Below are 26,875 nucleotides of genomic sequence, written 5' to 3' on the forward strand. Positions count from 1 at the left end.
TACGCCTCCTCCTCCCCCCGGAATTCATCCGGCTCTAATGATGTTGACTCCCCTGAGTTTGACTGTTGGACGGTATCATCACCGCCTAACTCCTCATACTCCTCCAATATGTTATCACTTGGAGTACTGGGAGCGCCTAGAGGGTCATTATGCTCTATGTCAGCCAGCGCTTCAGCTGAGCCGTCTGATCTGTAGTCGGGGCCAACAGCCGTCCGCTTCGTCCGAGCCATCCTGTCCTGTACATGCACAGAGACGGCCGGATTCGTGGAAAAGAAAGGGTGGTCCAAACACCCCCAGACAGCATCCCCAGTCCTAGACTCAGCCATATCAGGTGACCGGCTGAAAACTGTCCTAGGTCGTGCCGTGTGTGTGTTGGGTGAGTCCATTATTCTTTACAAGCTATACAACCGGAAAAACTCAAAAAAGTTGCAAGGGGTAGAGACGGTACCTCGAAGAAGTTTTGAGTTTGGAGGTTGACTATCTGGATCTGCAGCCAGAATTCCCTTTGTTGCTAGCTAGATACCCAGACGGTTGCCCGGATGTACCCTCTTGAAGAGCAACTGAAAATTGGAGAAAAACCAAGACGTGCCCCTAGAGTTTTGCTTGAAGATACCCCAGATGGTTGACCGACTGTAGGTGTATTGAAAGCTAGGAGGATGTCAAGAGACCCTCAGGTGGTTTTAAAATGTTTTGAATGTAGAACACTCAGACGATGACCGGTTGAGTTGAGACGGTGACCGGTATCAAAGCTCTCTTTCTCAGAAAAATTTCTCCACAAAAATTTGCAAAGTGCGAAAATGAGAGGAGAGGGTCTTTACTTATAGAGAACCCCAAAAGGCGAACCGTCACCTTCCAAATTCGAAATTCAAAAAAAAAAAAAAAAAAAAAAAAAGAGAGAGAGAGAAGGAGACGAATCGTCACCTTATCAGATCATGACACCTGTCACAGGTGCCACGTGGCAAGCCACGTCACACCTGTGAGCGGCAAATGTTGAGGGTAAAAATACCTTGTCCAAGTGGCCCAATAGCATGCTGACACGTGTCAGCCTCAGAGAGGTTGTGGAGGAGCCAATCCTCTAATGACACGTGGCACTCCAACTCATAAAAGGGGAACTGATCCCCGAACACTATAAATAGAGGAAAAACCTCATTTATTACATATTCATAAATACACACACAAAACCCGAGCAATATTAATTGCAGAATTCTCTCGAAATCCGAGAGAAGAATCTTTACATTCCGCACTTTTATACATCCGGACACATTCTAACTTGATCGTCGGAGGCGGAACTCCACCCAACCGGAGTTTCCGTGGCTTTGCAGGTACAGACGGTCGGCATCCATTCTTGGAATTGTAACTCTTCCAAGGGACTCCAAAAACCCCGAAACAATACCTATCCTTTATTTTTTTAATTTAATTTTTCAAAAACTAATGAATACACATCATATTCGGCTTTCCTTTTTGGGTTTGGCAAAGTATGGAGAATTGTTTAAGGCATAACGATGCATAACTTAGGAGTTTAAGCTATGTTGTTATTTCTTGGTGTTAAGCAATGATAGGTGGCAAAGGTTTGAATTCGAATGAAAGTATCACAAAATCTAGAGATGATGTTAAGAGGATTCAAGTTATAGCTGATAGTTTGTCTCAATAGCTTTCCAATGACTGGTCATAAGCGCGTTTTGGACAAGAAATGAGAAAGTTATGATCGTTTTACGAAGTGCTATCAAGTCTGATAGGTTTTGCGTGCTCCGCTCAAAATAAGAAGGTGGTCACTGTGTTCGCACAAAATTAGTAGCCTAGATATGCGATTTTCAGCCTCACTAGAGTTTGCGTGTCCGCACAAGGTGTCGTTGTTGCTCAATTTTGCCATGTGTTATAATATTAGCCGTTAATGTTTCAATTATGCTCGAGGGTATATATGCTCATCGCCGTCATTGTTTAGATGTAGGGGTGCAAAACTGTAGAGAGACAAAGAGAGCCTCAATGTAAAACCCAAACACTTAGGGTTTGTGAGTTTGAGAGGGTTAGTTTGGGGGGGGAGCTTTCATGGTTTTTGAAAGCTTGTAATCTACATTGTACTTCATCAAAGTATTATGCCATAGTGAATTGGTGGGTTTTTCTCCCAATTCTCAAGTTTTCCATGGTAAATTCTCCTTGTTTTGTTGTTGTTTGATTTCAGTCTTCATTATTATTAATTGTGTTTATCACAAATTAGTTTGAACATTTGTTAATCCTTTCATTTCTCTTTAATTGATTTTTTTACTTTTTTTCATACGAAAATTGTATAATCATTGAAAAAAATATTAATTTCAACTTTTTTTTACTTTATACAACTAGTACATTGCATGAACTAAAAGGGTAGTTACTAATTTACCATAATGACAAAAAAGTTTCATCACAATTTTAAATACAATGTCGTTATTACTCATTAATTCATTACTATTTTCACTATTTATTACCGCCTACTAAATGAGTTGTAAGAGTATTAATCACGGCAATACATGACCAAGAAATCCAATATCTATCTTTAAATGGACAGTGAGAGGGAAGATTGCCAACATGCCAAATTGCCAAGAGAGGGACTATTAATTGGACAAAAATGGGACATTGTCACATTGACCATAATTAATAATGGGACTTGTACAACGAGCCGTGAGAGTGGGGAGTGGGGTTGGTATAGAAACAAATGGAGACTCCTGAAAATGCATATTTCATACGTGGTTATCTGATCAGCTCGTCTGACATTCTGACAAGGACTCCACAGTACATGCTATCTTGCATGTCTCAACAGTTTTACAAAAATTGTGAGACATTCATAAGTTATTGTGAGACGTCTTTTTTGCGTCTCACATAAAATGAGGTAATGGGGATGAACTTACATTATCGCTAGGGGTGTTAATCGAGCGAGTCGATCACGAGCATAGAGTTGCTCAACTCGTGCTCGTTAAGTTTCGAGCCGAGCCGAGTCCATCGATCACGAGCTGCTCGTTTAAAAGTTCTGGTCTCTTGAATTTCAAACGTTTGTTAATTATATTTTCTTCTCTTTATATAATTTTTTCTTACTAAAGTGTATTATTATTAAACATAATTGTTTGTTTTTTAAAGATAGAAAAACAGAAAAATATTGAATTTCTTGTACACTTATCAAGTTTCGAGCTAATCCGAGCGAGCACAAGCCAACTTGAGTCGAGCTTTAACCGAGCGTTGAGCTAGTCGAGTTCAAGTTCGAGTTGCTCGTGAGCTGCTCAACTCGATTAGCACCCCTAGTTACCGCATACCAGAAATAATGGAAAAAATCACCCGAGACAATACGTCGCTGGACTCAGTCGGTCACTAGTGCAAAACTGCAAAATGTTTTGGACTAGATCACTTGGATTGTTCTGGTCCCAGTTTGATTCCTTTTCAAGTATTTTCTACCCTTGTGTTATGGACTTATGGTACAACGTGACTTCTAAGCAAGTAGGAAATAAAGTTACTGCTAGCTAGTCAGCTAGAATAAAGTAGCTCGTCTCACCATATATATATTGCAGGGATATGCCACTGAAAATGCTTCAAAGGCCACTGAATTATGCTACTACGCCCAAGCTGCTCCAAGTTCTAGTTAACTGGCCTTGCAGTTACACCTAATTCTTTACCCTTTTTTGAAAACATCTTTATAAACCCACCTCATTAATTCTCACCTAATCATATCCTTGATTTCCATCCACACACAACACATTCCAACTCTTTCTGCTTTGATTGTACTCCTGTATAGTACTTTTTGGATAAACAATTAACAGAAAATCGGCCAAGATAATTTACTAGCTTGCAGCTTTCGGAGAAATGGTACAACTGAACATGCGAGCAACAATGATGTCATCGCGTATTGGTCATGACCGAGCTTTGATTGGTAGGATACTGGTATGGATCATATTGGTGGCAGGAACTGCACATGCAACTCGTATGCATCTTCCCGATAATAGATCAGTGGCAAATACGTCTCTGGGTGGCAGGCGCCGTAGTCTCCTAAACAATGGCCTTGGTCTTACTCCACAAATGGGGTACGTGTAGTACTTCTTTCTTGTCATCCTTTAAACTTTGGCTTCAGAGTAACTTGAAATTCAGTGAAGGGCAAATAAATGTCTGTCTATATTTGACTGCATATATTTCATAAATATTTAATCTAAAACAAAGGTCAGCACGATTCTGTTCTAAAGTTATTTAACTGCAACCTAAACCTTTCCCCACTTTGTGTTCGTGTAAGTTTCCTAGTTTTACTCTCCTTTAAATAAACACGAATGTTTTAGGGATTACAAACTTGAGATAAGAAAAGAGAATAAGTTCATCTCATGTTTAATCAAATTACAGAAGGAAAATGTAAGGAAAATGTCAAATTTGCTTTATATTTGAATCTGTCATGTTTTTCTCTCTCTGAGTAGGTGGAACAGCTGGAACCACTTTGGCTGTAAGATTGATGAGCATTTGATAAGAGAAACAGGTAACTGCTTTTCTAATCAGTAATATTTGGAGGTTCTTCATATGCTCCATGATATGAATATATGGACATCTTTGTAAACCATTCCTGCAGCTGATGCTATGGTGTCGAGTGGCCTAGCAGATCTGGGGTATAAGTACATAAACATTGGTAAATCTACAAACAATTTGAGATAATGTTTGGCTTACTGTTGTTTTAACTACCAAAATTCTAAAACATTTTAGCCCTAAAAAAAAAAGGTTCTTACTAAGTCATCAACTGTAACATAACAGATGATTGCTGGGCAGAACTCAACAGAGATTCTCAGGTGCATTCTCACCTTTGAATATCTGATTATCTTACTGTCTCCTTCACATTTATGATTTCTCCCACTAATCCCACTCCGTGCAAATATTCTAGGGACACTTGGTTCCCAAAGCTTCAACCTTTCCATCAGGAATTAAAGCACTAGCAAATTATGTTCATAGCAAAGGGCTGAAGCTTGGAATTTACTCAGATGCAGGGTATTCACTCTATCTCAAAATTTTATGGGTCATCTCAGAAAGAAAAAAAAAAAAAAAGTAGTGATATGAAGTCAATCCTGTTACAACTCTATGCATGTTTAAGCGGCTTAAATCTGATACCAAGATTGCTGATTCAGAATTCAGACTTGTAGCAAGACCATGCCAGGCTCGCTTGGCCATGAAAAGCAGGATGCAAAGACCTTGGCCTCATGGGTGAGTAATTGATATCTTGATATGATACAAGGTCACTCAACATGGAATGGTAAAAAATCTTTCAGTTGAAGGCTTCTAGCTGGATTAGTGTACATACAGATTGCTCATCAGCTGTTTTTTTTTTTTTGACTCCCCCCCCCCCCCCCCAAAAAAAATGTCTGAAATAGGGTGTTGATTACTTGAAATATGACAACTGTGAGAACAACGGGATTGACCCAAAGGAAAGGTTTGTAACTACTTACATAATATTGACTACAAGCATACGAAAGTCAAAGAGCCCCATGGTTTCAGGTTGAACATTGCCTTTCTAGCACTAACACTTATCAATTGTGGATAGGTACCCTAAGATGAGTAAGGCCCTACTAAAAAGTGGCAGACATATATTTTTCTCCCTATGTGAATGGTAAGTGATTCATCAAGTTCAACTTGGAGGAGTTGTAATTTCACATTTAGTTTACTATGAGGATATTCTACAGAACTACGTAGTAGCACTTCCTCTTATAAAACTTGTGTTTACAAAGAGGGGGAAAATAGCATGATTCTCTCACAATAATAAAATGCATATGTTCATAAAACTTGGTGATGAGCAGGGGACAAGAAGATCCAGCAACTTGGGCCCCAAGTATTGGAAACAGTTGGAGAACAACGGGTGACATTCAAGATACATGGAATAGGTAAAAAGAGAAAAGTTCCATACACATTCTTATATAGTCCTTTGAATACATTTGATCATCATGTATCTGATCTGAACATCTAGTTTTAGCAGTTAAAATGAGTGACTCTACTAGTTCAAGAATAGAACAAAAGTTTATTTTCTATGCTTTATTGGGCTATTAAATCTGGAAACTCCTTTTGTGCTTCAGTATGATAGATATAGCAGACAAAAATGACAAATGGGCATCATATGCTCGTCCCGGAGCATGGAATGGTAACAAGAAACATACTTATTTTCTTTTTTAAGAGTTTCAATGCTGTTTTCGATACGTAAGATATGACACATGAAAGGGGAATACATTATCTGCAGATCCGGACATGCTTGAAGTTGGTAACGGAGGGATGACTAAAGAGGAGTATCGTTCTCACTTCAGCATATGGGCATTAGTAAAGGTACCATTCTAACTTCCTAATATTCCAACTTTTATTATGCAACTCGATCAAGATACGTATCTGGATGATTGGCCTGTAATAAAGACCTTGGGTTTCTGCAGGCTCCTCTGTTGGTTGGATGTGATGTGCGATCAATGGATCAGGCAACTCTTGAACTGCTAAGAAACAAGGAGGTCATTGCTGTCAATCAAGGTAAAGAAGGATTGGAGGAGGTTGTCAATTACTTCATATATACACCCAGTGAACTTACTGAAGTTTTATAACCAGATAAGCTAGGCGTTCAAGGGAGAAAGGTAAAGAAAAATGGTGATCTTGAGGTAATATTTACTTTTTATACACTAGTTTTTCAGAGTCCAAATGATATTTTTTGGCTTGCAAGCCTCAGACTAATATCTTATGAAATGTTTAGGTATGGGCTGGCCCATTGACTCAGAGGAGGATGGCTGTTATTCTATGGAATAAAGGATCTTCATCATCAAATATTACTGCTTATTGGTCTGATATAGGTCTTAAGCCAACAACTATAGTGGATGCTCGGGACTTATGGAGGGTGAGTTGTTACCTTTTGTTTCTGATAAATCGTTGAACAAGACAATTATCTTCTTTTTTTGATGTTCTAACTCCATGATCCATCTTCATTCAATACACTTGAAAAAGCAGCATTCAACTCACCGTGGTGTCAAAGCTCAGCTTTCTGCTCAAGTTGATTCGCATGCAGTTAAGATGTACATCTTAACACCCCACATGTGAGATTTCCTCCACCTGTAGACCAAGCCAAATAGATCACGTAAAAGCAAATCTTCTTGTATGATCAACAGGGAGAGGAAAAGATGATTCAATAACTAGGAAAACTGACCTATGCAAAACACGTAGACAGTGTTTCACATTGTATACTATATAAGTTATGTTTATGGGCAGTATCTTCAATTCAGATAACAAAAGTGAGATTCAACTAAATTACTCCTAATTCTTGGAAATCAAGAATTATACTACCTCCGGTTTTTTTTATGTGCAACTTTGAGGCTTTTTGCGGTTCACAAAGCAAAAGATTGAAGGGCAAAGATTAATAAAAGTGAGTGGGTTTAATTAAAGGGGAAGGAGAGAGAAAGTGTGGCCACCCACAAAGTATTTTGGTGGGAAAATCTGGCCAAAAGTTAAAAGCCAAATTTTCCCCCTCAATTAAATCTGCCAAAAACAGAAGTTGACAAATTTTTCATGTAAAATTTGTTCCCCCCCATTTTTTCAAAAAAATCTGCCAAACTGAAATTTTTTTAAACATCAAGGGAGGCTATAAAATCAGTCTCCTTTTCGACTTTGCCCCCCAAATTTCAACATTTAATGAGGCTATAAAGGCAGCCTCCATTGTCACAAAATTAATTACAGCCATTAATGTTAGCAGCTGGGTGAAACATTCCAGCAAAAATCAGAGTTTCATCCCAATAATTTATAGATTTCTACGTTCACCGCTACGGTTAGTTTAATTATACACTAACTACACTGTTCAAAGATTTACAAAAAAAGGCTACCCTGCTGTCATTGAAGCACATCTGGGTATCATCTTCATCTTCACCCCACAAAAAATCAGCAGGCCCCTCATCATCATCTCCCTGTGCTGATTAACACAAACACATGGCAGAGTATGGTGATACCGTTTTTTTCGATGTTGAACACATACTAAATGAAGAACAGATGGCAAAGTTGTGGTTTGAAGAAGAAGAAGAAGAAATGCAGGATGCAGGCTTTTGGGGGTATGAATCAGAAGATGACAGCATGGATGGTAGCCAAGACAAAGAACAACAACAGCCAGACAGTGAAGGTGAGGTTGATTCCTCACAAATGCAACAACAACCACAACAAATGCCACAACAACCATAACAAATGCAACAACAACCCCAACAAATGCAACAACAAATTGTATGCAGGAAGCAACTGCCAATGCAAAAGAAAAGGCAAATTGTAGATGCACTATTGGTGAAAATGAACAATGGCAGATTACCTAGGGGTCACTTGAAGTAGTTATCAACTCAATTCAACGTACACAAATCAACAATAACAATATTCACAGATATAAAGAAACAGCTGGCAGAAAGGGGACTTGATTGATGTCAGGACTAAAAAAATTGGCAGAACAGGGAGAAAGCCAATGGAAATTTCTGATGAAATTCTACAGTCAGTCCCATTACATTTAAGGCAGACTGAAAGGAGCTATGCAGGAGCACTGAAGATCAGTCATAGCACAGTTCACAATTTGAAGAGGAGAGGAAGGCTAAGAACACACACAGCCTGCAACAAGCCTGCACTGTCATCAGACCAAAAGGTGGCCAGACTAAGATGGATTTTGTCACACATAAATCCATTTACAGGAAATGAGGACCCCACATTTGTTGACATGAGGAATGTCATACACTATGATGAGAAGTGATTCTACTTGAACCCTAACAAGAGGAGGTTTTATCTACTCCCAAGTGAGGAGGACCCCTATATGGCAGTTCAGTCAAAAAGATTCAAGCTCAAGGCAATGTTCATGGCATTGATAGGGAAGCCATTATATGGCATAAATGGAGAACTTTTACATGATGGGAAATATGGCATCTTCCCATTCACTGTCCAGCAAGTAGCACAGAAATCAAGCAAGAAAAGGACAAGAGGGACTTTGGAAACAAAGGCACTCCAGAATATAAACAGAGAAGTTATCAGGGAGATGCTGCTTACAAAAGTTATCCCAGCCATCAAGTCAAAGTGGCCAGAAAGTCTGGCCAAGGATGTGGTAATTCAATGGGACAATGCAAGGCCTCACAAAGTTCCAAGGGATGCAGAGTTCATTGAAGCTACTACCACAAATGGCTTCAACATTCAATTTATTTTTCAGCCAGCACAATCACCTGATTTGAATGTGCTTGATTTAGCGCTGTTTAGGTCTATACAATCATTGCAATATCAGTCTTTTTTTACAGACTTAGATGAGCTAGTTCAAAAGGTGAAAGACTCTTATGACACATTCGATCCAGAGGTTAACAAGTACATCTGGGTTACTTTGCAAAATTGCATGATTAAAATACTGAAGGCAGAAGGTGGTAACAAGTACAAGATTCCACATATGAACAAGAAAAAGCTTGAGAATATTGGCTTTCTACCGGAAATAGTTGTAGTCCAGAAGGAGGTAGTAGTGGAGGCTGTGGAGTATCTAAACACTATGTTTAGGCCAGCTAATCAGGGCAATGAAGAAGTCACAGAAGAATTGGAGGTGGATGCAGATTAGGGGACTCAATACAAGAAAAAGACAACACATGAACTGCCACACATAACCACTTACCTATGTAAGTTTGTTTATATGTGTTTTATTTCAAATGTTGAAGTACCAAGTGGTTAGGTGTATTTTGTTAATTACAATTATCAAAACATGTAAGGCAGTATGTTGTAAAGTCTTTAGATTATGGTATGGTCTTTTGTAATGTACTTTCTTAATTACTCAAAGGTATGCTCTTTTGTACCCACATTTTAAATGGTAGCAATGAATGACAAAGACATACAATTTATGGGGCTGATAAGTCTATTATATATATTTTTTTATTCCCCGTCCCACGGTCATATTTGTGCTTATTTGAGCTCTACGGAGCTATTTTTATTACTAATATACATTTTCTAGTGTTTTTGTAGAGTTGGTTTTATTACTAAGGTCAAAATTAAATAATGACCAAATCATCTCCAACACAACTCAACTCTACCAAAAATTCACCAAACATCCAATTATAATAAAAAATTCCCAACACTTACAATTTCACTCATAAAAATAGACATTAGAGAACTCGAGTGATTGACAAACTTTAAACTCTCTTTTTGTTTTTTTGATTTTTTTTCTTTTGAAACTCAATTTTTCTCTTTTGAACAACCTTCACTTAGAACATTTGGACATTAAACAATTATTTTCTTTTGCTCTTTTTTTCTTTTTATCTCACTTGGAATTTTTTTCACTTTTGAACACTTTTTTTTTTCAATATATTCCAACTCACAAAAATAAGAACAACTATGCAACTTCTCAAGCCCACCCAAAACTGTGCAAATGAATATGCACACTACAAACTCCCTCACCTCACTCACTAATAGCTCCCCAAGCCAAGCTTGGGACTAGTAACCAATGGGGCAAATTAGGCTTGTAATGTGGTTAATAAACAATAAAAAGTCAAGGCAACAACATGGGTAGCAAGAAGGGAACAAATATATCTAATATCATCTGAAGGCCACCTAAGAGAACAAATGCCTTCGTCCTCCTCATTGTGCATAATAAAGAGTCATATAAACATTACTCAAAGTCACAAACCAATACTCAAATTCAATGACATACCAGGAACTAATCACACATTCCTGACCAAATTAACTAGTCAAGCACCAAATCCACAAATAGTTAGGCAAAATTGACTCATATTAAAGATTCAAAACAATCAAACATCAAATCATGGCTAACCTATTCACAATACTCATCATCATATACCAGGAATCAAAACAAGTTACATGTATGGGGCACAGGGAAGCATGATTTATCATCCATTGGAACGTATTTTTTTTTTTCAAAGCAATAAATCTGCCCTAAAAGGCACAAAAAACTATACTAGAAAGCAAGAAATATATACTAAGCATACCAAAGAAATAAATTCAAAAGAAAAGGGAAGAAAAGATTACTTGTATATACAAGAAATTCCCCCCAAGCCAAACCAGACAATGTCCTCATTGACTTAAAGGGATGAAAGTAACCCAGACGACTACCCCTCATCATTAAAATCGTATCCACCACCATCCCAAGCATTGCAATGCATCACCTTGGTACAGTTCTGGACAAGAAAGAAACAAAGTGTTTGTAGGAAAAGAGGTAAAAATGAGTCAGGCTCACTATTTCGTTCATAACTTTTTTTATACAAATGATAATGCAGTGATTCTAATTGCATTGGAAATTAGACTTGAAGAGATTTCCAACGATAGGTCACACAAAAAATTCCGTAAAGAAACGCAAAAGTTATGGCGTTTTGAAGTTGGCCAGTTTTGCTATCGTGCTCTCGCGCCCGGTCGGGCGAAGCCGGGCGCGCCTTCGGACGAGCTGAACACTTTTTTCGACCTTTGGGAGAATTTTGGGTGATAATCCTCTTTTCTCTCGCGCCCGGTCGGGCGGGATCTCTCCCGGTCGGGCGAGATTGCTCGTATGCGAACTTCCTCTCGCGCCCGGTCGGGTGGGTGCTCGCCCGGTCGGGCGCCCTACAGCACTTTGAGTCCGATTTTTCTCAATTTGTTCCTTTTTCTCCACTTGTTCATCTTCAAACCCAAGCCCTACACAATTTAGAGCCCTTTCTATAGCATCCACTTCATCCTTCCATGTGGTGGCTTTTCCTGTGGAAGATGTAACACAAAATACCGCCTCCAAGGGATCTCTAACAAGAGCTTAGGGCTTATTAGAAAAATTATATACATCAACCACATCAATACTATAGCACTTTTCTTCCAACATGGGGCTTTTGAGGGCATCATGTAGATTAAAATAATATTTTCATCCCCTACACATAACGTAAGTTTACCACTTTTCACATCTATTATTGCCCCAGCAGTATGAAGGAATGATCTACCCAATATAATTGGAATTTGCAAATCTTCCTCCATATCAAGAACAACAAAATCAACAGGTATATAAAATTTACCTACTCTAACAGGTACGTCCTCTAAATCACCTAAAGGATATTTAAGAGAACGATCTGCCATTTGCAGAGTAATATTGGTAGCCTTTAATTTACCCATATTTAATGTAGAGCTCACAGATAATGGCATAACACTTACACTAGCACCCAAATCGCATAAAGCTTTATCAATCATCAAATTACCAATGTGACAAGGAATAGAAAAACTACCCGGATCTTTTAGTTTAGGGGGAGACTTATTCTGTAATATGGCACTACATTCTTCAGTAAAAGCAACTGTTTCTACCTCACTAATAGATTTTTTTCAAGTCAAGATTTCTTTCATAAATTTAGAGTATGCAAGAATTTGAGTAATTAATTCTGTGAAAGGAACTGTTACCTGCAAATTCTTGACAACATCTAGAAACTTACCAAACTGCTTATCCAACTTACTCTTAAGATGTCTGTTTGGGAATGGTAGTTTGATAACTGGTTTCTGCACAGCTTCACCTTTGGGTTTAGTATTACCCTGCAATGCATTATCAGTTGAAGTATTAGTTCTACCCTGCAACCCTGCATGGCTAGAAAAGAACTCATTTAAAACAACATAATCAGAGCTGGCATTATTAGATATGACAGGTTCATCATCTTTGGGCATGGGAGGTCCATTATAGGGTGAACCACTCCTCAGAGTAATTGCATTCACGTGATCTGTAGGTTGCACCGGCTGTGATGATAGGGCTCCCTGCTGATGAGTTTGTAGAGCATAGGAAAGTTGCGCAATTTGATTGTCCACAATTTTATTATGGGCTAAAAGTGAATCAATTTGTGCATCCCTACTCTGCATGTGTTTCTGCATATCGACTAACATCATTCTGATTTCTGATAAGCCAGAATCAGAAGGGGGAGTAACAGTCTGTTGTGGTCTCTGATGTGGAGGTTGGTAGTACCTCTGCTGCGGTTGTTGTACCTGTGGTGGGGGGTTAGGCACATTCGTACTGTTGTACGACATATTCTGGTTATTTTTCAACCCTGCATTATAGGTGTTAGAGTATGGACTAGTTTGCTTATAAGCCTGAAAAGCATTAATTTTTTCAAGCGAACTGGTACAATCCTGAGCCCAATGACCTACAAGACCACAATTTTCACAATTAATTGCAGCGTTAGTACCAATAGCAGAAACATTAGCAACGGGAGATGAATTAGAACTATTAATATTGTCTAGTTTCTGGCTAATAGCAGTCAATTGTGCTTGCAAAAAGGATATAGAATCGACTTGGTGCTTTCCCTTATTTGCAAATCCCCTTGGGTTCCCATATTGAGAATTGTGAATAGCCATTTCTTCGACAACATTGCTTGCTATATTCACATCTAAATTCATGAATCTGTCGTTAGCTGCAGAGTCCAAAATCATTCTTGAATTATATCCAATCCCATTGTAGAAAGCTTGGATTATCTGCCACTGTGCTATCCCATGATGAGGGCATTCTCTCTGCAAATCCTTAAATCTTTCCCAAGCTTCATATAAAGATTCATCCGCTTCTTGGGAAAAATTTAGGATTTTACTCCATAACAAAGCTGTCTTCTCCGCAGGGTAATATTTACTGTAAAAATTCATGGCAAGAGTATCCCAGTTAGTAATACCAAGAGCAGCTCTATTCAAACCATTATACCACAATTTAGCTTTACCACACAAAGAGAAAGGAAAAAGAATCTCCCTGATTTGGTCCTGCGTGACCCCAACTTGTCTAATGGTGTTGCAATATTGGCAGAAATCTAAAATATGAAGATTTGGATCTTCACCCTTAGCTCCGCTAAATTGCTTCCTTTCGATCATAGTAATAAATTGGGGCTTGACTTCAAACTGTACTCCGTCAAGATCAGGTGGAGGAGTAAGATGTTGGAAATCTTCCAGGGACGGCTGTGAATAATCACTAAGCTTGCGGGGTGGTGGATTCGTCATCTCAGCTTCTAGTTCTGTCTAAAAAGGTTCTTCTGTCTATGAAAAGAACATTCAATCTCAGGGTCAAACGGAATGTAACCTGATCTAGAACTCCTGGGCATAAACACAGAACTAAACAAACAAGTATGAGAAACTGTCCCAAAGAACTTACGTTCTCTGAGACGAAAGAAAATAATTTAGACTACAAAAATAATCAGAAATAAAAATAAAACCGTATCCCCGACAACGGCGCCAAATTTTTGACAGGATCTAGTCGTATCACCTAATCAAAAGTAATTACCTAAGTCCTCTAACTAAAGTAGATAGGGAAGTAGGGTCGAATCCACAGGGAAACAGTGTTCTTCTATTCCTAATCAACAATTATAATCTAAATTATCAGGTAACCAATTTGTATTTGTATGAATTAAACTAATAATAAAACTAAGCAAATAAACTAGAAGAATAATCAATAATAAAAAGCTCTAGGGTATAGGTTCACCAATAAATAATACTCCAGAGTAAAACATACGATCAATTATCAATGCATAAATTAATCAGATTATAAAGGGTTGTCGCTACGTATTATAATCACATAATTAATCTACTGGTATTAAATCTCATCTCTCGAATCTCGACCTAACCATTAACAGATTAACATGCCTATTGAAACTAAGCCTAAACATCAATCCTCATCTCTCGAATCTCGAATCAATATTGCTAGACTCATACAATTAAACCAGGCCTAATCTAATTGCATAGCATTAAATTAATCAATAGAAAATTAATCAATCATAAATAATTAACAATAATAAATTACCCCTTCGTATTATTCATGGATCTCCACAAACCCTAGAATTAAACTACTCGTGCATAATTAAATCTAAACTAACCACAGGGATAAAACCATGCATAATAAAACAAAATCAAATACTTCGTAAAAAACTATCGTTAATGAAGCTCAAACTAATTAAATATATTAAAACTAACATATGAGAAAATAAAGTAAAAGCATAAAGAAAACAAGAAAATTCTGACTAATACTATCAAGAAAAGACAAAAGAGACGAAAGCGTAACTAATAACTAATAACTAAAAGAATAATTTCTCCCCTCCCCAATCCTACGTACTACCCCCTTTTATAACAAAGTTATTGGGCTTTTAACAATAAAAATCTAATAGCTAAGCTATCAAACCGACTTGGTTCGGCCTTGCAACACACTTGCCGGGTATCAGTCCGCCAGATTGGGCCCGCCAATAATCACGCCCAGCAGCTCTTAATTGGGCTGATTGCTTCTTCGTTTGGGTCAATAAGTTGGGTCATTTATTTTAGCTTTAGCCCATTTTCCTTTCTTGGTCCAAAATATTAATATCTTTGTAAATCTTGCACCTCCTCACGTATCGAGCTTTAAATCACCGAACTAAATTCCTGCAACTCGATCTTGGGTAATTAAATTTACGATCATAAAATACGATTCGACTCTAGTATTTATGTAGTGGCTTAATAAGCTCGGGAATTATCATAATTCTGCAAATTCCTACAAAATAAAACCAACTCTACAAAAACACTAGAAAATGTATATTAGTAATAAAAATAGCTCCGTAGAGCTCAAATAAGCACAAATATGACCGTGGGACGGGGAATAAATATATATATATAATAGACTTATCAGGGGCCATTCAATCCATCAGAGGGGTTTATAGTCATTGTTGAATACTACACTAATGCACAAGAGTACCTCAACAACAACAGCATTATGCATGTTGTTGGAGCAATTCACTTGTGCTTAGTGAAATTCAATGGAGTCCCTTCATCATGTGGATTTGGGTAAGGTGAATGTCAAATCAAATTATGGGACTCAAAACAAACCAGGATACAAAACCTATTAACAAGGGACTCCTTGTAAGGGACTGACTAGGCAACAATGAACATGTAGAAGATACCAGCCTCATCATTCATCGATCAAATCCACTTAGCCAACATAGTCCATCCCAAGGAACAACAACACAATCATAGCCACACAGCCAACATGGTCCATCCCATTTAACAACAAAACTTTCAAACAACACACCTAACATCATACATCCCAATCAACAACAACACAATAAACTCAACACAGCCAACCTCAAACATAACCCAAATAAGTCCATGGCAGTCAACAACAACACAATCAACTACACACACCCAACACAATACATAAGCCAACATAGTCCATGCCAATCAACTCACTTCCAAATCATCAACATAAAAATCACTACGAATTGGAGTATTTGAAACCCAGTACATTCCAACAAAAGAAGAGAACAGGCAATTCATACAACATCATTAAATAAACTCAACCAACCCTAGTATCCACACACGCATCAACCCAACAAATTACCAATAGTACACAGAAAAATAACATAACCCAGGGTAACTCAAAAAACCCTAAAACCCATCATGCAACCAGATCTAGTCAAACATTCTCACAACAACAACCAAACAACAAAGCAAACCAATACAGTATGGGAACAATCAAATAATTAAGGAAATTTTTTTAAAAAAAAAATTAAAGAGTTAGGGTTAGGAAGAGTTACGCAAGGGCCAGTGCTCAACCTCCTCATTAGAGGAAAGCACGACGAAGTCTCGATCCGGCAAACCCCGAATACGCCTCAAAGCCACCAAGGCCGCCTTCCTACGTGGCCTAATCTTCGCCGGTGGCCTGGAAGGCTTAGATCGGGCCTTGGGAAGGGGCGCAGCACTGCCATCCTCACTTTGGGACCCCAGATCTACACGAACAACATCAAAATCAAGCTTTTTTTGGCCACGGGACTTGCCTACACCCTCCTCCTTCGTTTTCTACTCAGCCTCATCAATATTCTTCAGAACTTCCCCTAACGCCTTGAAAGTGGTCGGCGAACAACAGCTTGGCCCATCTTCATGCGCCTATAGGCGACGGGGAAAATCATCGCCTCTGTTGATATCATTAATGAGGGACTTGATAAAAGTGGCCTCGCTGTTGTCGTTGGTGCCAATATAGGCGTCAATTAGTGGATCAAGGTCATTCATGGAAAAGTGGGCCTCTGGTTTTGGAAGGAAAGATGAGGGAATGGGAGATGTCATGATGTAAATTGGAGAGGAAGGAGAAAGAAATAAGGAAGGCGACAGAAAGGAGGAAGGCGAAAGAAAGGAGGAAGATGAAGAACCAGATCTAGGGTTCTTCAGAAGAAGAATCTAGATCAGTTTTAATCAGATGGTTGGGAAGATGGAGAGTTGTGTCAGTTGGGAGGAATAAATGAAGGGAGTGATTAGATTAGGTAATTTAGGTTAATGGAGTTAAGCGGGGGTTATGGGTAATAAGGGGTAAAAGTATAAAAATCTGAATTATTAATTAAGGGTAATATAGTAATTTTCAGTGTTTTTTTTAACCCAAAATAGAAATAAAAGAGAAAGTTTCACATAATAGTGAGCGGGCTAAAATGGCAAAAGTTGCACATAAAAAAAACCGGAGGTAGTATTTGTTACTACCTGTGCTGTGGCAAACTCATTCTATGTTCACGTAAATATAATTATAATGTACCTTTTCAATGCAAAGTAAAAAAGAATATAATGTATAAGGGAACATCAATAACAATCACACACTCTTACATATTCAGGATTGTTGGCGTGCTGCATAACAATCACCATTTCCGTGTAGCACAAATTGAGGGTCATCATTGAGAATTTCCCTATTTAAAATGTTGACAATCATAATAATATCCTCTTTGTTGTGTTCTTAGCAATTGAAATCAGATAATGGTTCTTCCGTACTTTGCGCTGTTAGTAATTTAGAGTGTATGAAGTGTCGTGCCCGCGGCATGGGGAGAGCCCTCTCCCAATTGGGGAAAGGCCGCGGCTGGAAAGCCTCGAAAAGCCGCGTCCGCAGGTGACTGGGGAGAGCCCTCTCCAAGGCGCGGCCAGCCTTCTCCAGAATTCAAGGATGAAATCCAATTCCTCCTGTCCGCGTCCGCGGCCTGGACGCTCGCGCCCGCGGCAATTCAGTTTTGCGTTTTTTCATTCCTTTTATTCAAAAGGCGGGTGGTGAAATTGGTGAATAAAGTTCTATTATTCAGTTTTCTCCACATTTTCTCTCAAGAATCTTGCAAACTCTTGTTGAAAACCTCTATCAATTTAGTCCAATCTTTGTGAATTTATCATCTAATTTCGTCTCTAAGTGTAAGAACGAAGGTCATCTTTTGTATCTCAAAGAGAATTTCCGGTATAAACCCAAGCACCGTTGTGGGGGAAATTAATCTCTTTAGAAAAGTGTTTACACGCCTAAGACGAAGTATCAAGGTTTGAGACTCACGTGGTCATTCATATTCTCATGTTCATGTTCGGTTGAAAGGCTTGGAAGTGAGGCAAGTATTATATCTTTCATTCTAGTGTATTAAGTTTGATATTTCTGTAATTAGTTTTATCAAACTATTAGAAGTGCTTGGTATATTATTTCTATTGTTTGTATTCAATTTGGTTGTTATAGAATTGTGATTTAGGTTTTGTTCCCACAAATTTGTATTTGATTTATACTTGAAAACCTAACACGCGCACTTCTCTAAATGATCATCCGAGCATACACAACTAGTTTTTCTTCCATCTCAAGAATGAAATTCATGTTCCACCTTTCTCAGGTATAATTTGCTCCATGAGACAAACAACAACTATAGATCACATTTTGAAGCATATGTTTGATGAATGAACTCCCATGTATTTCAACAATCAGACTCACATATAAAAGTCGGTAATGACTCGTACACTGACTTTGGCTTAAAAAACAATACAAGGTAAAAATCAGTTCCTCTTTATTGATATAACTATCTTGGGAACTCAGGCAACTGGTTTCAATACATACATCCTGCTTGCATGAGAGTTGATGGTTGCTGTCAGGTTCTGCACAAACTTCTGCTTAAGTTTTTTATGCTGCATCACAAATTACAAAAAATCTAATATAATATATAATAATTGCAGAATATACAGGAAATAGAGCTCATTGGAAGAAAAGAGTAGCTACAAAATACACAGGGTTAAATATGTTATACCTCCCAAATATCCCTAGCTTCTACAATGCTGTCGACGGGAATGCCAATATCATCCCAGTGAGCTGTTATAGAAGTACGATACGCACCTCTATTCACTAAAAGTAGTGCTACCCTGTAATTGATCAGAGGCCCTGACCATACCTGTTACATGGAGATAAAATTTCTTACTATACAGTTAGCACCATCTATATAATTAAGAAAATATCTTAAGGTGTAAGAAGATTTCTTACCTCCCAATCACCTTCCATCCTGACCTTTTTTGCTTGAATACCAAGAGGATCTGTACATAGAATTATGATGTTACCAAATAGTGTGAGGTGTCACACAGCTAATGCAAGTCATCAACATCCTGTTTACCTTGGTTTACTGCTATGACTTCTTTATTACCAACGATTTCCATTGTTTCCTTTGTCATATTTCTTACATCACACCCGATAAGTAGTGGTGCCTGCAGTGTCTCTTTTCGCATAAGAATTTATGACAACATTTTTCTAAATTAAATAAGATGAGTTGAGAACTTCACTTCACCTTGGAAATGGCCCAAATGCTAAAGTGGACTATGTATTCGTGTTTTGACATCCCTCCATTCCCCACCTCAAGCATGTCTGGATCTATTTAGTCACAAAAGAAATCTCAACGACTCTCATTTCTCCATCATCTTCCAATATTACTTTAACTAGTGCATAGAAAAAATATGTACTACTGTCATTTTCTAAACATGACTCCCATACCATTCCAACCACCGGGTCTTGCAAGATCAGCATAAATTTCATTCATATCGGCTCTAGACACCATGCTGCAGTGAGTAAAAAGGTTACCATTTTAAACAAAATATCAGATAACATGATCATTACATATGTAGCAACAAATATAAAGAATATAAAGACTCGACCTATCCCAGTTATCAGAAATGTCATTGGTAGTTCTCCAGCTTTGCCCACCTGATAACCCCATTGTGCAGGATGCATGTCTCCCCTAATCAAGAAGCAAACAACCAGAATCCATGCCATTATTGACACGCTTTAAAATAATGCATATCTATGTTTGGAGTTTGGATGAAAACATTGTCGTCTACTATGATTACCATTCGCAGAGTGAAAAGAAAATAGGGCGACCAGCTTCCATTAGTGCTCTGGTCATCACTGGGTATCTACACAGCGGAGCATATATGTTCAGAGAAAATCTAAAGTAACTTTTAAAATTGGAAAACAATTCATAGCTTAGTTGGTCATAGTACATTAATATACCTAACAGTAGGTTTTGAGCCATCGTTATTGCAATTATCATACTTCAAGTAATCGATGCCCTGTAGAAATTTCACAAGTAACAAGGTACTATTGAGCAGAAAGCCTTGATATGATTCAGACTCAGAAATGAAATCGACTGAAAAGAGTTGTAAATGTGATACCCAAGATGCAAATGTCTTTGCGTCTTGCACCTCATGTCCAAGTGATCCAGACATTTTTTTACTGCAAGTGTTGTACCTATATATAATGAAGATCTTGATGCATCAGAAACTATTTTCAGAGAAATCAGAGAAGGAGCTAGTTGCTGTCAGAAGATACCCTGCATCTGAATAAATCCCAATCTTTAGACCCTTGCTGTGTACATAATCTGCAAGAGCTTTTATCCCAGAAGGAAATGTCGATTTCTTGGGAACAAAATTACCCTGATACATCATGAAAAAGGATAAACATTAAATGAATTTTCTTTGATTAACTTGCTCTGTGAGAAGAAAGATGAGTTGAGATCAATCAAGGTGAGACAGAGACAGACCTTGTTATCGCGTGCTATTTCTGCCCAGCAATCATCTGAGGAAGCAAAAAAGTAGAAAATTCAGCAGCAAGGCAACAGTACATTACACATAACAAAGGAAAAGGAGGACTATATGTACTACATCACTACATGACCTACCAATGTTCACGTATTTGTAACCAAGCTTAGAAAGACCAGTTGAAACTAATGCATCAGCTGTCACAGAGGAGTGAAATTCCATTAATAAGAAATGTTTTATTTCAAATTCATTTACTGTATTACTCCCTTCATTCTCAAATAATGGTCTTGCATGACTCCTTTGACTGATTGTATTGAGGATAATTTGGTTATCCTACAGGACTATTTTTTTGTGAATAAGAGGGAGTACAAAATATATCCAAATTGCAAATCTCACTGGTTTCTTTGACAATCTTTTCTGTGACATTGCACCCAAAGTGATTCCAACTATTCCATCTGAACAACAAACAATAAGAAAATGGTTGTAAATCTAGACATATTTGACCCATGATAATAGCAATTACACCTTTGGAGACTCCGAAGAAATCACTGTAGATATGATCTATGTCTTGTTTATTCATTGTCTAGCCTATCCAAGCGCTTAAGAAGTTATGAGAAATATATGATTCAGAGAGAGGCAATAATATTAACAGTGAAGTAGGTTGTATCATGCATTACTTCATGGAATCATCAGCCTAGCACAGTGCCTAGGCCTGTCCCAGCCACTATTATTGGCCCCCTGATGAGCTTTGCTACTACGAACTATGGAGTACTAGTCTACTATTACAACTAGTTGAGCAGGGTATAAGTATAGGGAAGGGACAAAAAGAAAGTGAGAGCTTACCCCATGGGAGGAGTGAGAGCAAGGCCATTAGAGAGCAAAAATCTCCGGTATGAACTGTGAATGACAACATTATGCAACTTTGTTGTTGTGCTATTCATGCCGGAGCTGTTGCACCTACCTTGATCAATTATTACAAGTACTAACAACATTGCCCATCTGAAAATCATCGTATCACCTTAACAATGTATCTAATACAATTACCACATTAAAACTCGGAAAGAAAATAATACAAGAGAAAAGGTACTCTTTAAATCAGGACAATTCTGAAGGGCTTTAATTATGGGTAGAATATTTATAGATGCAAGTGATCATATACAAGTCATCATTCGGAATGCTATCTTTTTTGTGGCTCTTGAAATTCCCTACTTGCCCTTGGTCACACACTCACTCAGATCACCAGTCACCACTCTCATGGTTTGAGTAGTTAAGCTTCTTCTAGAAATTGTTATATAGATATACTTTATAAATAATAAAAATAGACTGTAAAGTTACAGAAGGATTATATTAATGAGATGAGGTTTTATTTTTTTTAATAGGTGTATATTTATATTTTTTATCATCTCAGGAAAACACCATGCACATACATAATCAGTCAGCGTGAAAAAGGAAAGTCTGAAGCAATCTCGACGGATGTTTTGTTTTTATTATCGCCTAGAACGATCTGCACATACCATAACATCCATACGGGTGTTGCCAATGAAGTTTGAAATCATTATAATCAAAAACACTCAACAGCGTGGGCAACTTGTTGAGTCGTGAATTTGGCCTTAACTTTTGAAAAAGAAGCCTACCTTTTTTTATGGGTAGAAAAGAAATGGCCAAGAAAGAAAACCCCTCACTGTACTGCACGTTCTCCTCAATGACCTCTGCATCACCCCACCCCCCACCAAAATAAAAAAAAAAAAAAAAAAAAAAAAAAAAAAAAAAAAAAAGGAATGAGAGTGACGGTACCAATGAAAAGAACTTGGCATAATTTGGACTAACCATTTTTGTTCCTTTCACTTTGGCATGTTAAGCGTGGCATACTACTAGCCCGACCTGCCTCTTAGAAAAAGAAAGCAATAATACATGATTTCTACTCCAGATTTTTCTACATGGTCCCCTTAATGATACACTAATCATTTCCCAATTCTCCTTCATCCCTATTCTATCCTCACCACAACAAGCACCGTGCCGAACAAAAGTTCACCAAATTACCATTAGTCTGCTGCGTTTATTTTATCAAACAGATGGGACAACTCTAAATAATGCGCAAGTATACAATGAAACACAACGACTTTACAGCTTAAACCTGGGAACTTGAAAAGGGATTTAGAATAGAAAACATTATGGCAGGAGGTCTGCAGGAAGAAATCCGAGAACAAAACACAGTTTGCCTGAATATCTGTCCTTGGTTTATTTCTAGCTTAAAAATTGCAAAACACTGATCCATAAGATCATAACTATAAAAACTAAGTGCTCCAAAAATAATTCGGCCAAGATATTACAAAGCATAAAAGCATTATCAAAATAAGGCAACTCGCCACCATTGCTCCCATTCTTCCAATAGACCAGAATCAGAGACTAATGTCTTACGCAATCACTTCACAATGCAAATCTTGATAACAGAAGCAGCTCCAATACGATGAAGTGCTACAATAGCATCACCGGGAAGACACAAGCCCCTTTCTGTTGCTTTCTTCAGAGCAGCCTCCAGAATCACCTCTGTAGACTCTGAATCAGTAGCCTTGGCAGACCCCTCAGCTAATAGAGGGATTAAACCTCTGTATACAAGACTATGCCTTGCTGGGGTCTCATCACTACAAGTCCAGTCGAAAGAATCGGTTGTCAAGACAGGGACAACTACTGAGAGGATTGGTACAGCTGGCCTATACTTGGCAACCAATTTGGCCGTTGTACCACCACGTGTCATCACAACAATGAGCTTTGCCTGGGCTTTATTAGCAGTTCGGACAGCTGAAGATGCAAGACTCTCCAAAGGGCTCATTGGTAGAGGAGTAGCCCTAATCATCTCTTTGAAGATAGCTGCATAATCAAGGGAAGATTCTGCCTCGATACATATACGGGCCATGATCTTGACAGCAAGCTCCGGGTAAGCCCCAGCTGCACTCTCACCACTAAGCATAACACAGTCAGTTCCATCAAGGACGGCATTAGCAACATCGGTGGCTTCAGCACGGGTAGGCCTCGGAGATTTAATCATGGATTCAAGCATCTGTGTTGCAGTAACTACTGGCTTGCCAGCAAGATTACACTTGTAAATCATCATCTTCTGAGCCAGGAAAATTTTCTCAACTGGAATCTCCATTCCAAGATCACCACGTGCAACCATAAATGAATCAGTCTCCCTTAAAATCTCGTCAAAATTGATCACTCCCTCCTGGTTCTCAACCTGAATAAATTCAACAAACATCAAACAGATTCAATCAGACCAAAAGGTCAAGTGGATGCTGGTATGCTACAAAAAAAAAAAAAAAAAAAAAAAAAAAAAAAAAAAAAAAAAAAAACATTAACATAACTCAAATGCCACTAAAGCAAAAATAACAGGTCAAAAAACTAGGTAATGAGAGACTTCACACCCAATACTACTAAGTCAAAATCTGGACCTAGAAGCCAAAAAAAAAAAAAAAGGGATTAATGTTTCACTTACTTTTGACATCAATTGTATATGTTTGGCATGGGGGCCAAGGACCTTCCGGACATGAACAAGATCAGATCCCTTCCGGACAAAAGACAGAGCAATCATATCAATGTTATTGGGTACACCCCACTCCAATATGTCTTCTGTATCCTTTTCTGTCAGAGTAGGCAGATCAACTACAACTCCAGGAAGATTTACATTTTTCCTCTCACCCAGTACGGCAGTGTTCTCACATCTACACCTCACAGTTCCACCAGCTGGATCACAGGACAGAACAGTGAGAGTAATAGTACCATCAGCACATAAGATGATGTTTCCTGGTTTAAGATCCACAGCCAGCTTTTTATAGCTCATACAAATCATCTCTGTGTCACCCTTAATGGTATAATCAGTGGAAACAGTGATTTCCTGTCCCTCTGTCAGTTGGATGGGCTTCCCATCCTTCAGAAACCCAGTACGTATTTCAGGTCCCTGCAATATCAGAAACTCTAGGAGATTATTTTAAATAACTAATGTAAATGTACTGATAAATACATATTTAAAATAGATAATCATTAATAAAAGGATCCAGCAAGCCAATCAAGCTACGTAATTGTCAAAGAGATTCATGTAAAAAGCAAGTACCCAGAGGATCACAAAATAAAATACAGTTACTCCGTAAGAGCATAGAAAACATGAAAGCACTGCTTGCCAGTTGTCACATTACAATTAAACATCACATCAAGGCTTCTGACTCAACCCTGGTTCAGGAAGTACACACAAGGTCTAAGGAGCCCATCCAGGTTACAGTTTTGTTGGGATGAATGAGATAAAACTCCTGGTTGTAAGTCATTTTTACAGGTCCTAGTGGCCACTACTAGGCAGGGGGGATAGCAGTTTCCCAAACATGGCAAGGATCCCATATGGGGGGTCTCAAGGTTTGAGTTTAATATCCTTCCATACTATGCAAATTGAGAACAAGGCAGAAGTTAAACAAGCATAAAGGCTTCTTGGTACAAATTTTCCAAGTTTAATGATTTGGCTTTCCTAACTAAATCTTCAGGTCAAGCAGCAGCAGACAAATATGAAGCCTAGAAAGACAATCTGTTAGACATCAAGTTTTGAGATGATGTGAGAGACAAAGTTGATAAAATCTAAATGCTCAAGGATAAAGCATAACTAATAAAATGATGTTTTTGCTATCCAGAGGATAGGGCTCAGATGATTTATGGGTGCAACAGTGTGAGAGCATTGTTAAATATTTTTGCTAACACAATGATAGAACTTCAGTATTAAAATTTTCCTTAATTATTCAATAAAAGGATTAAAAATAATGGTTCGCCCATAAAAGAAACAAAACAGATACAGTAGCTACAATTGGTCATGAATTCAAAAGCCTTTAAATCAAACTGCTACATTGTATTAATAATTTTAGGCAAATGACAATGAAGTAGAGGAAAATGCTTGCAGGCTACACATTAGCCATTGTTGTATTCTAAAAAAGGACTGCGTAAGCACCACATACAGGTCTCAGGTGAAAGATCATATAATTTACAGTACAGTTAAATCTTAAAATTAAAATAAAATAAATAAATAAATAAAAAAAAAAAACTGTTTACATATACAAACAGCTAGAAACAAGCTAAAGCTAGCCCCATAAAATCCACAAACTCCACCTAGATTCTATTTGAGATGCATAGCTTACATACTTCACATGTTAAAGCCACCACCATACCACAGCTAATGGTACACTCTTCTTAAGCACCCTAAATAAAGCCTATAAACGATATATTGATTGCAAATAAAAGGTAGTCGCTGTAGCTTGAACTACTCAAAAATTTAAGACTTATCATCAAATAAAATCCATCCTCCCCGAATAATTCTGGGTATTCTTAGCACGGTATTGGGAAATCTTATAACTATTACTCAAATAAGCATGAAACATATCATTTTGCCATAACATATTGAATCAGAATACAAGCAAGGCAAATAAAAAAAGCAAAAGCTATATAATAGAATAAATATGAATGAGAGAGAAAGAAGACCTTGGTATCAAGCATAAGAGCACATAAGATCTGAGTGTTTTGCATAGCAATCTTGAGATTTTCAAGAGTCTCCTGATGGTACTCATGTGTTCCATGGGAGAAGTTGAATCGAGCGACATTCATACCCGCTCTCAGCAGCTTCTCCAGCATCGGCACCGACCGTGAAGCCGGCCCTAGCGTACACACGATCTTCGTCTTTGGTACTCTTCCATCCTCGGGAATCTCCTTCAATATCCCTTCGATATCTATGTTCGCCATTTCTAATAATACAATCAAATTGCTTATATTATCAATCAATCAATCAATTAAACAAAAAAGAGCACAGATCGGACTAATATTGAACGAAACAGGAAATCAATAGAAGAAAAATCAAACAAAATTTGAGATGTAAAGTTTATATAAAAATTGGATCTAATAGGCAATATATAGAGAGAAAGAGAAAATTGACTCACCTAAAAGTAAGAATTGAAAAACCCTAGAAAAGGCGCAGATGGGATTTGGGAACAAGTCAGTGGGCTTGAACAAGGAAGACGACTGAGCTTTTTGGAGGAAACACAACGAACAACGGACAGCAGTGGTTTTTACTTTCCTCCACAACCCTCAAAGATATTTTATTATTTATTTCCCTACCTTCTTTCCCCTC

The 26,875-nt window shown here is 38.0% G+C and overlaps 4 protein-coding genes across 5 annotated transcripts; 2 read left to right on the top strand and 2 right to left on the bottom strand.

The window, feature by feature from the left end:
• Window positions 1-3,533: 3,533 nt before the first annotated feature.
• On the top strand, window positions 3,534-7,312 carry LOC110716307 (alpha-galactosidase-like). Of its 2 annotated transcripts, XM_021894917.1 has the most exons (15): window positions 3,534-4,040; window positions 4,419-4,477; window positions 4,568-4,624; window positions 4,747-4,781; window positions 4,874-4,977; window positions 5,115-5,190; window positions 5,358-5,416; window positions 5,528-5,593; window positions 5,781-5,864; window positions 6,054-6,118; window positions 6,215-6,297; window positions 6,399-6,489; window positions 6,565-6,614; window positions 6,707-6,847; window positions 6,958-7,312. In XM_021894917.1, exons 1-15 carry the CDS (start codon window positions 3,823-3,825, stop codon window positions 7,045-7,047), a joined length of 1,278 nt encoding a protein of 425 aa, XP_021750609.1. In that variant the 5' UTR covers window positions 3,534-3,822; the 3' UTR covers window positions 7,048-7,312. The 2 variants fall into 2 exon arrangements, with proteins under 2 accessions (XP_021750609.1, XP_021750610.1); XM_021894918.1 differs by lacking the exon at window positions 4,568-4,624.
• A 1,467-nt stretch (window positions 7,313-8,779) lies between these two features.
• On the top strand, window positions 8,780-9,556 carry LOC110716342. The gene has a single exon (XM_021894963.1). The coding sequence runs from the start codon at window positions 8,780-8,782 to the stop codon at window positions 9,554-9,556; it is 777 nt and encodes a 258-aa protein (XP_021750655.1).
• Window positions 9,557-18,517: 8,961 nt separating this feature from the next.
• LOC110716274 (alpha-galactosidase 1-like) lies at window positions 18,518-22,731 on the bottom strand. Its single transcript, XM_021894882.1, is given in 16 exon segments — window positions 18,518-18,831; window positions 18,951-19,091; window positions 19,181-19,230; window positions 19,308-19,398; window positions 19,479-19,561; window positions 19,682-19,746; window positions 19,843-19,885; window positions 19,888-19,925; window positions 20,035-20,100; window positions 20,198-20,256; window positions 20,359-20,434; window positions 20,516-20,619; window positions 20,727-20,761; window positions 20,865-20,921; window positions 21,121-21,179; window positions 21,568-22,731. Coding segments are annotated over 16 exon segments (1,227 nt in total). The 5' UTR covers window positions 21,735-22,731; the 3' UTR covers window positions 18,518-18,738.
• A 113-nt stretch (window positions 22,732-22,844) lies between these two features.
• On the bottom strand, window positions 22,845-26,875 carry LOC110716273 (pyruvate kinase, cytosolic isozyme). Its single transcript, XM_021894881.1, has 4 exons — window positions 26,685-26,875; window positions 26,233-26,492; window positions 24,218-24,679; window positions 22,845-23,959 (listed from the first exon to the last, which is right to left on the bottom strand). The coding sequence occupies exons 2-4, from the start codon at window positions 26,488-26,490 to the stop codon at window positions 23,147-23,149; spliced, it is 1,533 nt and encodes a 510-aa protein (XP_021750573.1). The 5' UTR covers window positions 26,491-26,492; window positions 26,685-26,875; the 3' UTR covers window positions 22,845-23,146.

The sequence above is a fragment of the Chenopodium quinoa genome, unplaced genomic scaffold (assembly GCF_001683475.1).
Source record: "Chenopodium quinoa cultivar QQ74 unplaced genomic scaffold, ASM168347v1, whole genome shotgun sequence".
NCBI lineage: Eukaryota > Viridiplantae > Streptophyta > Magnoliopsida > Caryophyllales > Amaranthaceae > Chenopodium > Chenopodium quinoa.

Coding starts and splice junctions, on each gene's coding strand:
- LOC110716307 (XM_021894917.1), top strand. CDS start 3,823: ATGGTACAACTGAACATGCGAGCAACAATGATGTCATCGCGTATTGGT. Junction 4,782..4,873: donor AACTCAACAGAGATTCTCAG/GTGCATTCTCAC, acceptor CAAATATTCTAG/GGACACTTGGTTCCCAAAGC. Junction 6,615..6,706: donor AGAAAAATGGTGATCTTGAG/GTAATATTTACT, acceptor TGAAATGTTTAG/GTATGGGCTGGCCCATTGAC.
- LOC110716273 (XM_021894881.1), bottom strand. CDS start 26,490: ATGGCGAACATAGATATCGAAGGGATATTGAAGGAGATTCCCGAGGAT. Junction 24,680..26,232: donor CTCTTATGCTTGATACCAAG/GTCTTCTTTCTC, acceptor CTGATATTGCAG/GGACCTGAAATACGTACTGG. Junction 23,960..24,217: donor ATATACAATTGATGTCAAAA/GTAAGTGAAACA, acceptor GAATTTATTCAG/GTTGAGAACCAGGAGGGAGT.
- LOC110716342 (XM_021894963.1), top strand. CDS start 8,780: ATGGCAGTTCAGTCAAAAAGATTCAAGCTCAAGGCAATGTTCATGGCA.